This window comes from Haemaphysalis longicornis, unplaced genomic scaffold, assembly GCF_048455015.1.
Source record: "Haemaphysalis longicornis isolate Haplotype H1 unplaced genomic scaffold, Haemaphysalis longicornis Haplotype H1 scaffold_7, whole genome shotgun sequence".
Classification (NCBI taxonomy): Eukaryota; Metazoa; Arthropoda; class Arachnida; order Ixodida; family Ixodidae; genus Haemaphysalis; species Haemaphysalis longicornis.
In genome coordinates this window covers 103,365,774-103,381,926 of record NW_027526422.1, presented here as the reverse complement: position 1 = coordinate 103,381,926, position 16,153 = coordinate 103,365,774, and the positions used below count along the sequence as shown (strand labels likewise).

The window sequence follows — 16,153 nt, the reverse complement described above, 5'->3', positions numbered from 1 at the left end:
AAATTCCCCGCATTTCCCCGAGGGGAAGAATGTGAAAGTGCGAATGCACGAGTTGAATTTGCGCGGTTCGGTAATGTTCGCGAACGAGAGATCACACACACACACACAACTACAAAGAAAGAAAGGTGCATTTATTCACAGACACCTATTTGTGTTGTCGTTGTACTTGATTGCTAGAGCGGATCTCAGCTTTGAAATTTCGTGTCAGTACTCCTTTAAGCGGGTGCATTAGCCCTTCTCACGCCCGATTCCTGGCCAATCCCCCACGTGGGTATGTGCCATGTCAGCGGCCAGGCAGCGCGCGCCCATCTCCCCCCGTTGCTAGGGAAGACGAGGAGCGCGCGCACCCGCAGCTGTTGCTATGCGGACTACGGCGGCGGACGATTCAGGCTCGCTTAAGAAGTGCATTCGCACTTAAAACGACCGAGTGCTCTAGATTTCCGCCCACATTAAAGAAGCCATGAAGAGAAAATACAACTTCGTGTAATTTGAAAGAACTAGGATTCAGTATCTCACTCAGGTCCATTACAGCCCAAAAAGATAATTTTTAACGAAAAAAAAAGGAAGAAGTATTTAAAAACTTTCAAATTTTGCGCCGCAGAGACGTTTTATGAGCAAGAATGACGTCATACCGGCCAACAATAAAACATAATTTTCACTGCGTTAACTGCACGTTAGCATTCAAGTGATGCGGTCAAATGGAACTAGAGGCCCCATTACAGACGTCCGGTGATGTGTCGTCGTGACAGGTCAGTTAGACGGCCGCCAATCGCACAAACAAGGTTCCGTGACGTCATAGAAAAGTTGCGGGAAATCGGCTAGGGGGTCGCGACTGCTTCACACGTTTTCTTTAATATCTCCATTATTTTTTCGAAGATTGCGATGATATTGGTATCATTGTTATCGGGACTAAGCAGTCTTTATCATAAACCAGACTTGTATTTTGTCTTCATGGCTCCTTTAAAGGTCCCCAGGTGGTCAAAATTAATCTGGAGCCCTCCACTACGGCGCGCCTCATAGCCTGTGCCGCGTCGGCGCGTTAAACCTCACAATCAACGTACGAAACACGGAGCGCATGGATTTCAGTACATGCGGCGCATCCTGGTCAGGGCCCCACATGCGCAGTAAGAATGAGTTAGATACATCATTTATAACCTTCTTACGGGAAGGAGGTCGCTGGGCGTTTTATCATTTTTATGTGGTCCACCGCAACATTTGCCCCCATTCACGCTGTCGTTATCTAACTTCATCGCTTAGTATTGGAAGAAAACTGCGCGTCACTGTATTCATTTATTTTGTTTGACCCTGGCAACAGAAAATCAAAGTCCCTTTCAAAAGAGAGCGACGGTTAAAACGCGCGCACTAGAGAGAAACCACTTTTATTTGAAACACTCGTTTCATGATGGGGGTGTGGCTGTGGCCCAGAGCGCCGCCGCATCGTCGAGAGCCCGACCAGTGATAAGTTCTTGGCAGTCGCGGTACGACCACTCCAGAGCCTGTTACCAGAAAGGGGGAGGGTTTGCGCGGATATTTGCAGAGTTAGTGATAGAGAGTGTCCGGAGCAAAACACAAAAGGTGAGGGTACATAGTGATAGAGAGTGTCCGGAGCAAAACACAAAAGGTAAGGCGACATATGCACTAATAAAGGGTGGCGAGGAAATGTGTGTGTCAATAAAACGTTTTGTAGGTCTCGTTCGTACATACTTTATTGCAAACGTGACAGGCGCTGCCTGTCTCGTCTGTCTTGTCTGCCACCGTCCTCGTCTTCCTTGCGCTAAGCCTCCCATTATATATGTGTGTGCGCGTCTGAAGAAGGCGCCACACAAGGGCAGCCTCAGCTGTGAGAGAGGGGAGGGGTAGTTGTATGGGAAGGAAGTGGCAGTGTTGGGTCATGTCCCGGTATTTAGCATTACTGAGTGGGACATCTCAGGAACGCTGTGTTTTGGTGTAAAAGAAGCGCCGGCTCCGGGTGTCAGAGCTTGGGCCTTTAAAATGCGAAGATTTCTCCCATGCAATCTGAGTCAAAGTCTAATCCAAAACCACAACTGCTTCTACAGTGTCGTAATGGCACAGTCGGATAGATGTCGTCCTTTTAACCCGAGGAACCCAGGATCGATTCCGACGGCGAGACGTTGGAATCGAGAAAAAAGAATAGTAAAAAAAGGTGCTTGTTGTGTGCGCGCTTATGACCATCATAATCGACTTGTGAAACCCATGTTGTAAACTCAGCTTTCCTGCCGTGCGCTTCTACGCCGGTGACTTCGCGCCATCAGCGAGGCTTACGAAGCTTCGCTGTAAGGGGTCTCCCGCAACGTCCACGAGTGTGCTTGCACAAGGAACGCTTCTCTTTCGGCTTCTCAAACTGTCAGTGTTAGATAACGGCAACGTGAACGGGAGTCAGACGTGATATCTTGACAAATCAATATGCTTATTCGCCGAACGGTGGTCCTCCCAGTGTAAGGTAAGACACGAACGCATGATTTTTAGGGCGCAGCCCTTTGGTATTCGGTACCTGGGTCGGGGTGCGCGGCAGCAACGGTGGCGGTGTCCGCCGCGTCCGCGTAACCGAGTGAGCAAACGAGGCAGCGAGGGTAGAAGAACAAGGATAGGAGCATCTGTCGAAAGTGTGAAGGGGAGGGCGACACGCACGGCTGTGGCGTCACCTCTCTCACTTCTTCGCCCTCACTTTCGCCATGCGTCGCCGCAAAGCAGCATCCTCCCCATGGAGGAAAGAAAAGGTTAGGAGAGGCCCTGACGTCACATTTGTGAAGCCGAGTCCCGCCATGACTTGAGCCCACGGAGGAAAGAAAAGGTTAGGAGAGGCCCTGACGTCACATTTGTGAAGCTGAGTGCCGCCATGACTTGAGCCCACGGAGCCCAGCACTCTATCCTATCATCCTTTGCTGTCTCCGGTTTGATTTGACTAACATGGCGTCGCCCTGCCGTCCCGCTTCGAAGCGAATACAGCTTCGTCGCTAATTCCTCGGTGCGATATCATGTTCTAAGCTGTTGATTTCGCCTTCAATTTGCCCATTCTAACCTGCACTCAAATGTTTCAATCGAAAACGGCCTTCGTTTTTGAGATAGAAGGACGATTTTTCAGCTCTTAAGCCTGGCAAAGTAGCGTTTGTCATCGTCATAGCAACAGGCTCGCGGGATGGCGAACGCAGACGACAGGAGCATTGTTTGGGGTCGTACAGCACTGCGGTCTTTGCGCGCTACGTCTGAGCAGCTATAAATTTCACTTCACTTCACAACGAAGAAACACAAAGTGAGCAAAGAACGAACTGTGGCTCTCGCCAACGCTGAGCGAAGGGGATTTTCCCGGCAGGTCGCCGGCGGCAGCGGCTCGCTCCGCCAATCTCGACGCGACGTAAGCGCCGCTGCGGCCGGGGTACGAGTTAAGGCCGCCTCCGACGGCAGAGTTTTCAAACTGGCCTGATATAAAAACGTTTGTCGTAGCGACTGCGCTGGTTTGCAAGCGTAGCGAGGCAGCCACATACCAAGCGCCTTAAAAATTTGTCCGTTCTATCTGCCCAAATTTGGCCGCCGCAGTTGTAAACAAGTAAGCAACATTGTCTATGGGCTCAAGAAAAATCACGTGACTTCCTCCACACTTTTTGCAATGCATTGGGATGCTAGGGGCCTCTCCTGAGTATCCTCCCCCTCGGTTTTTCTGCAGGCGCTCCCCCGTTCGCCGCTCATCTGAACCACGTGACATTCGCGTGACAAACATCATATGCAACGACATACGGCCGCCGAGTATGTCGTTGGGCACGCCACCGTGCGTTTGCTGATCGCGCGTTCACTTGCTAAGACGCAACAGATATGCGGCGTGACCGAGAAGACTGCAGTTCACGATGTGCACTAATTTCGCATTGAGGAGTATAGACTGTTTTGGACAGCTGCAAAGAAAGGAAGTGAAGAGGTTACGTGGCAAGTATGGAGATAGGAAGCAACGTCAACTGCAAGCGATCTTGTTTGTTCCTGTCGTACCCCATTTGAGGTTAAAATTGCCACGTCAGCCTTCAGAAGAGTCAAGGGGGGGGGGGGGGGGGCGGGTTCTGACGTCGGGCTGGGGTCCGCATAATGTTCCCCCGCGTGCGGCCCGCAGCCCGCTGGTTGCCATCCCTGATATACACGATAGCTGTATACGAAAGAATAGAAAAAAAAACGTGTAAAACAGCTATGAAACGCGCGAACAGGAGTTTGGCGATGGGCGCAAATCAGAACAGCGCTTTAGAAGCTTTATGGGCCATTTTTTTGGACTAAGTCTCTGAAGCTTGGCACACAATATCTATGCGCGCGATAAACGATTATTCACAGCGACAGTCTAAAATAATTGCACAATTCGCCCATAAGGGCGCTCGCCAGCACGCCCCGGCGCATTGAAGGCGACGGCGAGAAACGCGTCCGAAATAACCAACAATATCGAGTGACGTCACATCGTCTACCATGGCTGCCCCCAGGCCGCCTTTCTGTACACCGTACATAGTAATCGTCAGTGCTTGTTTTTTCTACTCTGAATATGCAGCCACCCACTCGCACACGGTGCATGTATTGAAAGCCACGAGCTGCATTGTTTGTACTTCCTTGTATGGTGACATCACCATGGTTCCCGTAGAACGCGGCATCTATGCAAATGAAATATACTTAATCGACACTAGAAAGGGAATTCTGAATATGGGTGTGCTTGTCTGGAAGCCCGCGCGCCATTTTTAAACCCGCGTTGCATGCAGCAGCGGGCGCCTTCGAAAGCAAAATAATAATAGTTTCATAAACAAAAATGCGGTAGTGGCGGCAACACTATCTGCATTTAACACCGCTATGATCATCATCCACATCCTCTAACAATCATCGTTAGAGTGCTTGCCCGGCAGCGTCAGCAGGGCCACGCGCCACGGGAGATCGAACTCGACTGCGCAGCTGGGCGGACGCTTGTAGGAAAGTGAGCCGTGGACCCGGTGATGCACTGTGGCTCTCCTATATTTATTCAGGTGCGTAAGCCCCGGCCAGCGGCGGGGACAAGCGTCCACCCAGCTGCGCAGTCGTGTTCGATCTCCCGTGGCGCGTGGCCCTGCTGACGCTGCCGGGCAAGCACTGTTGATGATCATTGTGGGAGGATGCGGATGATGATAGTGGCGCTAAATTCAGACGGTGTTGCCGCCACTACAGGGCTCCCTCCCTAGCGTAAAGCGCGCTGTGATGACAACGAATGACGTACGTTATGCGCAACAAAAACTATGTACATGTGTTTACAGCAGAGTCAACAACGTTTATCCGCATTCAAATGAAGAGCGTAAGTGGTCCTGGTTGTTCGGGTGAGAGCGTCCGGGGCGTAGACAGGCCTCCGGTGGCCTAGCTTGAGAGTGGCGTAGCGGACGCAGACAGCAACGTATGTCTTGTGATGCGAAAGCAAACAGGCGCACCCAGAGGCACAGGAGAGGTCTGGAAGGGCTCGGGTGCATCGTGCGGTCCGAAAAGCGGTCCAAGGAACTGGGCGGAGAAGGCTTGCGTGTGTTGGACGGCTCCGTTGTGCAGACACCTTTGCGGTTACGCGGGGCACGATAACGTATAGCGTGGGAAGGGCAAAGGGTCGTCCGTAGTCGCCTAAGGATATGAGACTGGTGAAGTGCCAGGAACATTCGTGGTTGCTTTGCACAGTGACTCATCTTACGTCTGAAGGAACATGAGCCTGAAGCACGTAGATGGGTGACCAATGTCTGTCGGACGCGACGCTGCTGTTGCCGATGGTGGAGAGCCAAAAGTTTTCTCAGCAGTGCTCGAGACGCCGGCAATGTCGTGAAAGGGGCTGGGTGATGGAGAAAGACGACTCGGCCGCAAGCTGCACGATGTTTGTGCGTTCGCTTGCTGCTGCGGCGTCCCCGAGCAGAAGGCGTGGCGTCGTTTCGCGAAGGAGCAGGTGAGAGTGCGGTTTGGTATTTACGTGCGGTAGTGAAGTCTCCAAGGTTTAGAGCCAGTTGTGGTATGGTCAATTGGGCTCGTTCAGTTCCTCCAGCTCACTCGGTTCCTGACTGGCCAGCAGGTCACTCCGTGGGATGGCAGTTTCGTCCATAATGTCGTTGAGACTGAGGACGTCTTGTTCGAAAGACTCATGCTGCTCTATTGTGCGCACCGTGACGGGACACGCAATGCCACGACGAGACATGGTGGGTGCGCCGATGTGTGTGCCATAGGTGCCCAACAGTGCCTGCCGTATAGGATGGCTTTGAGGGGGCCGCGTTGAGGTGGACCGGTCGTGGGGCGACGTCGCAGAATGGCTTGCCGTGGGTGTAGGTAGAGGTGGCGCTGTAATCCGAGAGGGAAGTCAGGTCGCTGCTTCAGTACTGCTTGGCTTACCAGTGACTGCGCGTGGCGTGGCAGAAGCGGGCGAGGCGGGAGATGGTCGGTGAGCGCGTGCAATGTCGCCGGGTTCAAGTCCGGCCGGTGAAGGTGGGGCTGCCGCGCTGCAGATGGAGAGCAGGTCGTCGGCCTCGGTGGTGGAGGACGCCGCCGTGCTGGTTGACCCGGAAGATACCACGTGCGACAGCACAGCGTGCGCAAGTTGTAAGGTTACCTGGTGTGGTGAAGGCGGCGGTGGGTCATCCCCATAACCGTAGTGTGCGAGCACGGCAGCCCGAAGGTCACCGTAGGTGGTGGCGTTGGGCGGTGGTAGGGCGAGGACGTAGCGGAGCGCTAGCGGAAGCGTCTCCCAGAGGACGGAGTGCTTCAGAGGCTGTACACTGACGTGGTTGAGCCAGAGGGTAGCGTCGAACTTGAAGAACCGTCTTCTCACGCGGCGTGCGTCGAACACCGGTATCGACGGCTCCCCCCCACGTCGCCATGTCGATGTGCCGCTGGCCGAGTATATGGCGCGGAACTCCCGGGTCACCACATGTAGGAACGGGAGCCGTGGACTCGGTGATGCTCTGTGGCTCTCCTACATTTATTCAGGTGCGTAAGGCCCGGCCAGAACTTAGAGAGCGGTGTGGAAAAGCGTCCGCCCAGCTGCGCAGTCGTGTTCGATCTCTCGTGGCGCGTGGCCCTTCTGACGCTGCCTGGCAAGCACTGCTGATGATGATTGTGGGGGGATGCGGATGGTGATGATAGTGGCCCTAAATGCAGATGGTGTTGCCGCTACTACAGTGCAATGAAAAAAAAACGCTTTGTAAACTTTTAATTACATTTCCTTCTAAATGTACCAAGAGTGCTATCTGCATTTATGTACGCTAAAGTGTAAGTTTAAAAAATGGCGTATTGCTTACGTTAAACGTGCAAAACGCAGATATAAGGCATAGCCTGGTACGTGCTACATTGGGGTGGAGGGTAAGCGTGGTTGTACATACGCGTGTGTAAGCGAAATATAGGATTTTTACTTCTGGTAGAGTTCAATTGCCGCAATTTATACGAGCTCTAGTGATAACGTGCTTACAGCACTACGGTGTCACAAGGCTAAGGTGACCCACATAGCGTTCAATACACCAATTACACCACAGATTTTGTACGAAATTTGGGTCTTAGTCCGGCCTGATCAAAAGCCACGCAGAGTAATTTTTTGGGTCGCGCGATATATTGCCTAAAGTACAGGGTAGATGTATAGAGATAAAGCTTTCCTTTTATCTTGAGGTGACTGAAACATTCGCCAAACTAATCTATAGGAAGATATGCGCGATAATTGCGTGCGTGATAGGTGCTGTAAATGTTAAGGTGACTGACATTGCTCACTACTATTGCTCCTAGACAGGACGTGAGCACAACTACGCCATATATCACGAAGCAACGTATAAAAATGAACGTTCAGTATCAAGGGAATGTTTGAAAAGACAGAGAATTTGTTTGGGCACTTAAGTCACTTTGTGTGTTTTGAATGCTAAAGCCAGTAGCACTATTGTGCCGGGTACCTTTTATTAGCACATCCACACGTCGACACTTGAGCCACGCCATTTTACCATCCTTAATTCATATTAATTTGCCTCAGACCCTCTTAATCCCCATTAACCCATCTTAATTCCCCTCATCTCACTCCTCTTTATTCCTTCGTAGTCGATTTTCTTACACTATATTCCGCCTTAACCCACTGTCAACGTAGCCATCTGCGCTCCCATTAATTTATATTACTCCACAATGATGTGTTCTCCAGCTTAACGCACCTTAAAGTATCTAAATTGGCCTTAATTCCCCACTGATTTCTCCCTAGTGCATCTTAAATCGCCTTAATCCGTGAAAACTGATCCCAAGCCACATAATACACTTAATCCTGTCTTACAAGTCACTTTAGTATCAATTACTATTCAATCATTATTTTATACCAATTCATTTTATTTCATGCAACCTTAACTAATAGGAATTCCCTTTATTACGTTTTAACTGCAAGTATCGCGCCATAAACTATTTTAATTCACCCTCATTCCTAACTAATTTCACCCGATTTCACCCTAATATACATTAATTCATAGTATTTTATCTTCATCCACCCTACTACAAGCTAAATCACCTTAAGGCCACCTTACGAGTCATTATATAAATTACCTTTCAAACATTATTCCATACCAATTAATATGACTTTATTCAACATAAATAATCCTAACTATCCTTAAGAACTTTGTATCCGCCTTAACACCACGCTAATATTGATTACTATCAATCATTAATTAATCAACCATTAATAAACTCTTAAAGCTAGAACTCGTTTGTTCGCTTCTGACGTTCTTTTTCCGACTTCGATTTTTTTCACCAGTCGTGTCGACTCCGGGATGATTCGTGGTCCATATTCTAATCAGATAGCTAGTCGACTCCCATTAGTACTAAGTCCACGGAAACCGCAAAATGCTTCGAATTAACCAACTTACAATTATACAAAAAGCATAGGAAGAGCATTCCATTAGTCCACAACACGTCTTCCGTCTAAACTTTGTTCATAATCTCGAATTTCGTTGAGATTCTGAACCAGTATCTCGGCGTTCATAGGTTAGTGCTACTGAAAAAATCGAAGCATGAAGCGGCCACCACACGAACTGTTTATATAGCGCTCTGTGCAACAAAGAAGGTTGAGGTCCCCAAAATAGAGAGATGCGTAGGCTGGCGCGAATCTGAAGTGGCCTGTTGTTTTACCAACTTCACCTTGCTTCCCACTTTTTCACACTTTGACAAACTCATCCATGGAATATATGCCATGTTGTGGCTGCCGCACTTCTGGTGGGCCATTCACGTAATCCCCGGTCATACACGTTAACGTGTACGGACACGTCAGGCACACCTATGGTGTGCAGTGCGTCAGAGATGCCGACAGCCGTGGTTAACCTTCTTTAGGTTAGTTCCTGGCTAAGCGATAAATGTTATACAAAATTGTGGTTTATTGTTTTTTTATTATTTATTTATTGCGTCAGTGTATTTTGCAAACTTCATAATTACTGATGGTAGCCTCTGAAATACAGTTGCGACATCAACAGTACTGATTTTTAGCAGCAGTGCAAAGTGCCGTATGCGGTTCTCAGAGCAGCGCTTTGAACCATACATGTCGGATATGTCCACTGGATTACAATGGGTTTGTCCATTGTTTTAGCTCCTTAATCGAACCTCTTATCTCTGCTACGTCACGTTCGAGACAAGCACTATACACCTATTCTATTTAAATCGGCATCCGAGTAGCGGTCAGGTTCCTTATCAGCACGGTAAAGCATTGTGCATGTGGACGGACATGCGCTGTCCCGCTATGCTGCGTAATCTTTGGGTTCCCCGAGAGCCGGCAAATCGCGTGCGAGCTCGTTATCCGCACCGTAAGCAGGACATTCGTCTACGTCAGCTCGTGAAGCGAATGACAAATGCGGTAAGGGCGTCAGGATACGTGCAATACGGTTCCAACCTTCGTACCGGTTGTACGTGCAAGAGCGCGGTCGTGCCACGCGCTCGCGGAGGTTAAAACCAACAGAAGCCCAATCAATTTTCTCCTTTCTGAAGAGCCAGTTGTGCAACTATGAGGCTCGTCGCCATCGTAGCCGCCGTCGCGTTAACATGTCTGTTCGAAGCTGCAGAGGCCAGGTCCACGCCACCACCAGCCCCGCAGTGCGGGAGACCAGTCGTGGAACCCGTGCTGCATGCCGAAGAACGGATTCTGGGCGGCACAGAAGCAGTGCCCGGTAGCTGGCCATGGCACGCCGGACTCCTGCTGCCCCCGTTTCTGCCCCAGCGCTACTTCTGTGGTGGGGCGCTCATCGACAGCCGCCACGTCCTCACGGCATCTCACTGCGTTCGGTGAGCAGTGTTTCGCATGCTGTTCTTTTTCAAAGAGCGGGTGTGCCTCGCTGCACGAGATTGGTGTAAGTAGGTCGACTAGCCCTCAGGTCGTCCGGATACCATGTACAAGTCTAGAGAGAGTGCTTCCACAGGCGATAAGAAAATGAAATATTTCCCCCTATGATTTCCCCGTAAGAAAAGTAATATATCTGGCAACTAATTGTAAGCACCAATGATCGGCGGCAGCGAAGAACATGTTCCCCTTGTTCCGAGATTAGAGATGGGTACCTGCTACTTTTTTAAGCAATCGCGTTATCGAGTGAATTTTGCGCGAGGCTTAGTAACAAAATTTTTAGCTTCAGAGTGGCCTTAAGTTACAGCTAGGAACGAGAGTGTATTGAAAATTAATATTCCTTAAGAGATACTCTCAACAAAGGCAGCAAAAAACGTTTTCATTTTTGAAAATTTGTGCATCTTTGGGAATTCACCGGAACAGTGGCAACAAAATTTACAAAAGCATTTCCAAATGCCTGCATTTCGTTTTTATAGAGTGAAAGCATTTTTTCGAAGGCTTTCTGTGTGGCCCAAAAATGACAGATACTTGCGCATAGTGCTTTAGAGAATTGATTTGCTAAATAGGGACTTGTGGGTCAAAATTGCAAAAGACGCCTTTAATTTTTTCCGAAGAAAAAAGTGTACGTCCTAATATAGTTTAATATAGGCACTGGCGCCGTCTTGCTTGTCGAAGTTTCGGGGGGAATTGTGTTGAAATATTACAGAAACGCCAAGTTCCATAATAGGAAGCACAATCGGAACGTAGTGAAAATGTCCCACTTGTGTTTCAGCTCAGTTGCCCCTTTGAATATTGAATATCAATGTCCGATGAACAATTGGCTCAGACACATACTTTAAAATATGCGGGTCATTTTTGGAGACAACGGGCAAGGCGGAAAGCATTTTGTTGGGAGAAAAGTCACTACTCTTGATGGGCAAAATTTATCAATGCATGGTAACGCCGGCCATTTTGTACAGTCGAGAGATACCTGATATCCACTGGAATCTTGCTTTTATGGCTGAAAAATTGAGTGTGCGAGATGAGCAAGACGAATTTTCGCACTTTTCTCCGATTATATACATCTTTCACTGCCTATGCGTCGTCATTCTTACCGGTTAATAATTTAGGGGTAAGTCACTGTAAAATATGGTGTCTGCTAACAGCTAGAAATTGATACCTTAATTAGGCATTCGGTGAGGTGCGCAAAACGGGTTGTGTTCTGCATACATTTTGTTTTCCTGGAAATACAAAGAGGTCTCCAGTGATTTTAATTAAAGAAGGATGGTCTTTCATAGGCATGGTAAAAAAGAAGTTTTTGTCTGTTGCAGCGAATGAACTGAAAACAGAAAAAAAAAATCCCTGGCCATATCCACTAACATGAAACCTGTTGAGGGACGAAGCATGCAGTGTATAAGTTTATTCTTGGCGCCTCGGCGTTCTCCCCAACGGAGACGAAACCGTTGGGAACTAGAGGTATACTAAAAAATATCGTGTCTTTGAAGCACGAAGCGTTCTAGCGTAAGTCGTAAATGAGTGTCTCGGTGTTTAATACCGTGACTACATGAGACGACGGTTACAACGACGACATGAGACGCCAACCGCCCGAGCCCCTGAGGGGCTTTGCCCCTAAAAATTCCTCAGAGTCACAAGTTAAAACCGAACCCGGGGCTTAACCATGAAAAATGGAAGAATTTTTATTTCCGCAACGCATGGCAAATGACTGGGGACGTTCAATAAAGTGGTGAAATTCATCTTGCAGCATGCGCAGGCATCTCCCTAGATATAGCTAGATGTAGTAAAGGGAAACAGTATATGCAAAAATGCAGGGATGAACTGGTCGGAGAATGCGAAGAACAACGTGACAGACGCAGTTGCGCTCGTTTGAGCACTAAAGCGCGCAATTCGAGCCAAACAGCGAGGTGGGTAGGGCACTACTTTTTCACTGGTGCCCTATAGGTGAACAAGGTGATCTTAAATCTGAATTAGCACATATTTCGACGGAGGTGTTCGAAGGGAGCTCAGTTATCTAAGTATTGCCTTGCAACTGCAGAGGCACTTTCGTTTTTGGTGATATTTGCAAGGTAGCTAGCGTATACGTGGCCGAATAAGTTAGTATAGTTGTATGTACTTTCTTTTACGTTTGTACATTCTGTGTACATTTTTTGCGAGGATCATCGACGATCATCTAAGCCCTGGCGCCACAATACTATCTTTCTGGTGGTGAGATGAGAAATACTTGGGCTTGTTTATAAGTCGAGCTATTGAATGGATGCCAGTCCTTCATAGTGATGAATTTAAAAACCGGAAAACAATTAGCAGTACACCATTTTCCTCTTAAACAAAAATCCGTGGAGTGTCATCGTTTATACTCTTTTTTTTCCGCAGGGAAGTACATCACATCTAGTCCAAGTACAAATAAAGCAGCGTGCCCCTCTGTGTTAGTTGCCTGACATACGTTTTGTGGTGGAATATGATGTATGCCCCCCTGGTCCAAGCACGAAGTGCACTTGGCGTGCCTTATTTCCAACGTGCATACGGCACAAAATTTTCATCGTTATTACCATACCCCTCCTAACGTAGAGGACATGCGTATACACCCTACGCACTTGCTTAGTTGCTGAGTTGTCGTGTTGCTGAGCCCGACGAGCTGAGTTCGACCGCACCCATGACTTTCGTCGTTCTAATCGAGACAAAAACAGGCAAACCGGTGTGCCTAGCTTTGGCTGCAATTTCTGATATTAAGGTAGTCTAAATCAGTTCCGTGGCCGTCCATTACGGCGCGCCTCGTAGCATAGGCATAGCTTCGGCGACCAAAGCCCAATTTAAACATTCCAACTTTTAACGCAGGGGTATCAACATCCTCATTAACGAACAATAACTTTACGGAAAGATTATCGTGCCCTGCTCACCGGGGCCACTTCACAGTTTGAAGATTCTATGCTGTACAAAACGGTACTGTAATAAGTGGGCGAAGCAATACACAATCATTGCGGTCGTGAAGAACGCTACTCGAATGATTCTGCGACTTAATTTAGAAATAGGGGTGAGATCCGACTTATTGAGTCATTTAGAAGTTAGTGAGCTTAAGCAGTTACTGTGCGGCGAGGAAAGTGGAGGCGAAAGTCCCAACTACATTCTCATGAAACCTATTATAGCAGCACATTTCTTTGTAAATGCATTGTTCGACAGGCATTAAGTATTGTTGTCGAAGCCTCCCTAACCAACTAATACGTTACCATTTAAACCAACTAACCTAACCAACTAATACGTTACCATGTTTCTTTTGTTCGTTACCTCAATTATTTAGTTGTCTATCACAGGAGTTTGCTACCGCAAATGGAGGCATTTGAAGTGGGCACCCCAGGCCCCGTTTGCCTATGTATATTACCACTGAAATACGTACTACAGCCCAGCCAGCCATAAAATCTACGCTTCGTGCTCGAACAGGTGGATTGAAGGTGTGATAAATAGTATATACTGGTTTGGTGTGCCAATAAGGCTGCTAAATAACCGAGACAATGAAGAAAAGACAAAGCAGCGCCCACTCCCCCGCAACCTTCCGACAACATCTTGACGACTTCCGGCGATGTGTGTACGATGACAGAATGTTGTTTGTGTGATGGGTTTATGTCGACCAAAGTCACCGCAAGGAAACCTGACTGGTCTGGCTATTGTAACGGGGCCTTCACTTCCATCTGGTCGTATCACTTTAATGCTAATCCGCAGTTCAGACATGTGTATGTTTTTAGTGCAGTCCTCTATCGCGTCTCTCGTTCGCATATTGCCTCATCGAAAAAATGAATTCGAGTTTTTAAATATTTTTAGCGGTATCTGGTAAAAAAATTATCTTTCGGGACTTGAATGGAAACAAAGTTGTTTTGTTTTACTTCGGGGCAAAAACAAAGTTGTATCTTGTTTTCATTGCCACTTTAAGGGACATATATGTATATGATCGCTGTAACAAGTGCTTCATATTGAAACTGCTTCCAAAAGATCTGCGTCGCATTCAGACAGCGGATCTAAAAGATTTGTAGGAACGCTAAAGAATTTGTAGGACCGTAGGTGTAAACTTGGGGAATGGGTTTCGTGAAATGAGCAGCAGTACCCTTGACGTTCTGTTCATACGTTCATGTGAGCTGTGGATCTATCGACTTGGCGTTGGAAACGTAACGCCGCAATGGTTTACTGTTCGCGCGATTTCGGCTTTTTGTCTTATTGGTCTTGACGCTTGATGATAGGTACTTCCCACCCTTGGTGATGTCAATGGTTCGAGTACACCTGGGCTCGCACCGAAGGGAGACTGAAGACCCGACTGAAGTGGACGTGGGGGTGGAGCACGTGTGCGAGCACCGCGCATCGTTCAAGACAAACGTACGTGAGCCGCATGTGGGAAAAGAAAACCTCGCGCATCATATTTGATACACACGCATTTGATTAAAACTAACGGATATGCTGCAATTTAGACTAAAAAGCGGAGCGAATGAATTGAAGTTTTTATTCGAAATGAATTTTATTCCCAGAAAGTGTACATGATATCTGAGTGAATAAAAACGCCGTAGCAGGTCCCAGGGTTGAAGGCGTTAAAGATACGAATTTAAAACAATTTAAATTTAAAATAAAAAGAATTTAATGGAATCAGGATGATTCCACCCCAAAGTTACTTCATATGGTTCTCAAGACAGTGCATTTGGTGGATTGGCGGGAGCGCAAATTTGTACAGCCAGTTTGGAAACGAATAACTCGATTTATCGCGGCAATCCTTTTTTAAGGAAATCTGACAAATGAGCGTTGGTTCCGGTCATGTTTCCCGTCTTAGCTTACTTTTAGAATAATCATACTGATAAAAACAACACCTAGACGCGAAGAATACAGAATCATAATTTTCTGGGACCGCTGTATTCTCTAATAGAAATGTCGTCCTATTGAAGTCCATGAGGCGAACACTGTGATTGCGTCCGCATTCTGCAAATGTGCATTTGTGCTGGAAACGATAGAGAGGGGACAAACAACAGTGGTAGCGTAATATATCAGTGCTGACATTTGAACTGAAGCACTCACAATTTTCCCAATGGGAGGAGGTCTTAGTCATTGGAAATTACTTTTAGGCATAGTTCAGTGTTAATCTGGTTGGAAAAGATTGAGAGTCGGTATTGAAGTCTTTTATCTGCCGACACAGATACGCCTACCTCAATGCCTCTGTATAGGTCCTTATTTACACCGAGGAAAATGGCGTCTAACATTCCACTGAAGTACAGGAAATAGGCCACTAATTAGGAGCATGCCCCTAGTGATTTCACCAGAAATCGGCGCAGCCGACATGAAATACATTTTATTCGGGCTACAATAGGGTGAACTGCGCCTTTATCCTCCGCAAGAGTAGACGAGCTCGCCTATCTCATGTTGATGACGGAGTTTGGACGTCCCCACAGAGTGTTTCCCCCTTTCCTATTCTGCAGAACGACATCGCTATTCTGAAGCTCGAGGAAGAAGTTCCATTCAGCGACTTCATTCAGCCGGTTTGCCTGCCTGAGTACTCGATCAACGACACCTTGCTGGAAGACACCGAAGTGTACGCAACAGGCTGGGGAAGGACGGACAGTGAGTTACCCCCATGTTATCATAGTAGGCGATTTTAATGCGCCACATACAGCCGGGGGATACCGCCATTGTACTCGAAAGGGCAGACTTCTCTGGGATCAGATTCAAGCACATCGGCTTTCTAGAGAATCGGACCCGTTGATTCCAGCTAGGATAGGCAATAGCGTGCAGCGTGATTCATCACCCGATCGCACCCTCACTTATCACGTCAAACACGCATGTTGGGCATCCACTCCTGACACATAAGGAAGTGATCATTTCATCCTC

At 47.8% G+C, this 16,153-nt stretch overlaps 1 protein-coding gene across 1 annotated transcript in view; it reads left to right on the top strand.

The window, feature by feature from the left end:
* Nucleotides 1–16,153, top strand: part of LOC144146449 (transmembrane protease serine 9-like) — a 44,131-nt gene that overhangs the window by 14,148 nt on the left and 13,830 nt on the right. The window contains exons 6-9 of the mRNA XM_077678404.1: nt 6,474–6,556; nt 9,958–10,251; nt 14,527–14,659; nt 15,745–15,886. Coding sequence (XP_077534530.1) covers nt 6,474–6,556; nt 9,958–10,251; nt 14,527–14,659; nt 15,745–15,886 — 652 coding nt within the window. The remainder of the gene's footprint in view (nt 1–6,473; nt 6,557–9,957; nt 10,252–14,526; nt 14,660–15,744; nt 15,887–16,153) is intronic.